The sequence below is a fragment of the Eschscholzia californica genome, unplaced genomic scaffold (genome assembly GCF_041429995.1).
Source record: "Eschscholzia californica isolate CP2 unplaced genomic scaffold, dmEscCali1.0.p SCAF_3, whole genome shotgun sequence".
Taxonomy (NCBI): Eukaryota; Viridiplantae; Streptophyta; class Magnoliopsida; order Ranunculales; family Papaveraceae; genus Eschscholzia; species Eschscholzia californica.
Genome location: NW_028238420.1, coordinates 4,714,160 through 4,717,247, shown reverse-complemented (window position 1 = coordinate 4,717,247; position 3,088 = coordinate 4,714,160). Strand labels below are relative to the sequence as shown.

Below are 3,088 nucleotides of genomic sequence, written 5' to 3'. Positions count from 1 at the left end.
TTTGAGCTAATTCCTTACCAATTTTCACAAGGTGGAATATTTTGTTCAGAAAAAACATTGGTGTTTACTGGAGTCTCTCCAAGAGGTTACGTTTGGCTCGTCTTGACCCACCGGAGTCTGCACGGATTATATCAACATTCGAAGTGTACTCAGACCCCTTGGTGGACTGATTGTATCAACATTCCAATTGTCATCGACCCATTTTGTCTGGCCCTTTTTTGATACAACAAAGCACAAATAGACAGTAGCATTTACTAGATTATTAAAATCGGAAGCCAGGGCTTGTTTGGATAGTAACAATATAATTAATGCACACAACCAAAAACTATGGTGCAAATTTATTAATAAAAAAGGTAAAAACAAACATGGACTCAACTTCATGCCACTCTCATTCCAAACCCCATGTGACAACAACAACAATTATCATCACATAAAGACCAGAAGGAATGACGGAAATAACCCCACAACAACAATTACATTTCTCCAAATTAATAATAATAATAATCGTTAATCCCCTCAAAACAACAAAGATTAGAGAGATAAACTCTCTTTCTCTCTCCTCCTCTCTCTTTTCTCTCCACCATAAACAAATACATACTACTCATATAATTAATAACATAATTAGTAGTACTAATAATAGTATTTAATTAAGGATAGTAAAATTAATAGATGGAGAATCAATGTCTTGGGTTGTCCGTGGTGGTGGTGGTGTCGACGGCGGCGGTGGGTAGTGGTGGTGGAATGAAATTAAGGGCATTTAGGACCACCTTCCTTAGTCTTCCAGTTGTTGTAACAAGGGCAGACACCTTTGTTTCCATAAAAACCTGGGGGCACGCACAGACACGTGGCACAACATTTCTTGCAGAAGAATAGGCATGGTTTCTTGTATTGTGTATTTTTGCATCTCCTATCACATTGTGGGTTGCATTCTGTTTCACCAATTTCAGAACCAGTTAATTTTCGGAACCGATCTTAGTTACTCTTTACCTCTAGCACAAATCTCGAGGAAAAACATTAATTCTACTCTTTGACCAGCAGTCAACCCTCTTTTTCTCTCTCTTTTTTTTTCTTTTCCTAAAATAAAATATGAAAATAAAAATAAATTAACACTTACGATATGGTTTTAAGCTTCCTTGTCCATAACGACTCTGCAAATTTCACCAAAATCAAACAAATATATATTAATAAAAAAAATAAACTAAGAAAAATACCCTTAAAATGGAGAAAATTGAAAAATAAAATAAATTAAAATGTAGAACTTACAGAGTCCAAATGGTAAGCAGCATTGTTATCAGCCAAGACCTAAAAGGAAAAAAAAAGAAAAAATCATTAATGTGGGGTGGATTTAGTAATTTATATTTTTTTCAGAAGTAATTGGAAGAATCATGGGTTTTTCAGTAATTTAAGCCATGGGTATGTACAAGAAGATGGGGTGGAAAAATGGTGGTCCAGTAATCCATGGTAGAAGTGGATTAGTAGTATTAAAGAGGGTAAGAATGATGTGGGGTGGAAAAATAATAAAATGAGTAACAACTCACCTGGATCATGGAGATGGTAGCAAGGATGGCAAGAACCATGAAAATGACAAGCTTTGTTGCCATGGCTATAAAACAAAAAAGACTTGGAGATAGAGAGAGAAAGTAAGAAGATCTAATGGGAGAAGGAGTTAGAGAGAGAAAATGTAGTAGTAAGTAGATAGTGTTGTGTGTTTTGATTTTGAGTTTCTATGGATGGATGGTGGGCTATAAATAGTTGATGTTGGGGGGTATTAAACCACATAAAATATCTACTTGTTTTATTTACAAATACCTAAAATGCCCTTCTCACCGTTTTACATTATTGATTGGTGATGGTATCTACTTGGTATGGCCATGCCCCTATCATAAAAGCTGGGTGCTAAAACTGTAAACATGTCAGCAAATTCAACACTCCATTATGATTTCCCAACTGGGGCAAATGGGGGATGTAAGAAGGTGGTCTTTGATTGCCTAGAATTGAGAGGACTTGAAAAAAGAGTAAAGGTTTTTAGAATATTTCCTAATGTACAAATAATACAGTTGGAAACAAAAATAATCTTGTCCCAATGACCGATCAGAATTTAATTTATCTTGAGGTGAATGACTACAAATTACATTAATATCGTATTTAGACCAACAATGATCATAGACGAAACAATCACACATGATCCACACCATCTAGGGCTTCGAATTATGTCCGAACTCTATCTAGACCACTCAGGTTCAATGATCGGAAAACACCCAACTCGTAGCCCAACAGAGTTAGTGCACTATAAACCGAGGAGGCTTCACACAAATTACCCGTACCAACAACATGTTTGTGAAGGTCCCGTTGTGATCATAGGAATGGTTTGACTCTTGAAATGCATACGTGCACCGTGTGTTATAAAAATTTATTAAAAGTTCAGTTAACGATTGCTTCAATAAGAAGTTTGCAATTTATAAAGAAGGCCTGCATAACTCTGGAATAGTAGACAACTCCTGAAAGTCGGGATATTGCTTAAGAACATCAAGCTCGCAGTAGCAACTGACATTTGAAAACAATTATCTCTTGGTTATTAAAATCTTGGATCAATTTTTTCAGCAAAACTGTAAAAAAAATATCAATCTTAAACGACTTATACTCATCCTCCTAATGATCCAAATACAAACTAAAAATAAGAAATCATATAAATCATGTATTCAACTCCACCATTGAAGATCCAAAGATTAAAGAGTCTCGTCCATCTTCTCTCAATTTTCGAAGAAGTGATTTTCTAGTTATTACTAGCTTTAAAACACTAACTTTGTCATTCGTATAGAAGTGTTTGACTTGTCATATTTGTGACCAGGGACGGAACTAGGAGTAGTAGTCAAGGGGGGCCGAACAAAAAAAAAAAGTGAAAAATCTAAGTCTACCAGTGCTCGAACCTAGGTGTCTCACATGTGAAACTCAGACCTCAACCATCTCACCCACGCTACATATATGTAATGAGTATGACTCGAACTTTATTTATACGAAAAACCAGAGAGCAATCAGCATTTCTAAAACAATTTACGACAAGTCAAGGGGGGCCATGGCCCCCTTTGGC

At 35.9% G+C, this 3,088-nt stretch overlaps 1 protein-coding gene across 1 annotated transcript; it reads right to left on the bottom strand.

The window, feature by feature from the left end:
* Positions 1 to 302: 302 nt before the first annotated feature.
* LOC147547855 (gibberellin-regulated protein 6-like) lies at positions 303 to 1,996 on the bottom strand. The gene is made up of 4 exons (XM_086670344.1): positions 1,539 to 1,996; positions 1,264 to 1,302; positions 1,115 to 1,148; positions 303 to 929 (listed from the first exon to the last, which is right to left on the bottom strand). Exons 1-4 carry the CDS (start codon positions 1,599 to 1,601, stop codon positions 748 to 750), a joined length of 318 nt encoding a protein of 105 aa, XP_086526470.1. The 5' UTR covers positions 1,602 to 1,996; the 3' UTR covers positions 303 to 747.
* Between the last annotated feature and the right edge of the window lie 1,092 nt (positions 1,997 to 3,088).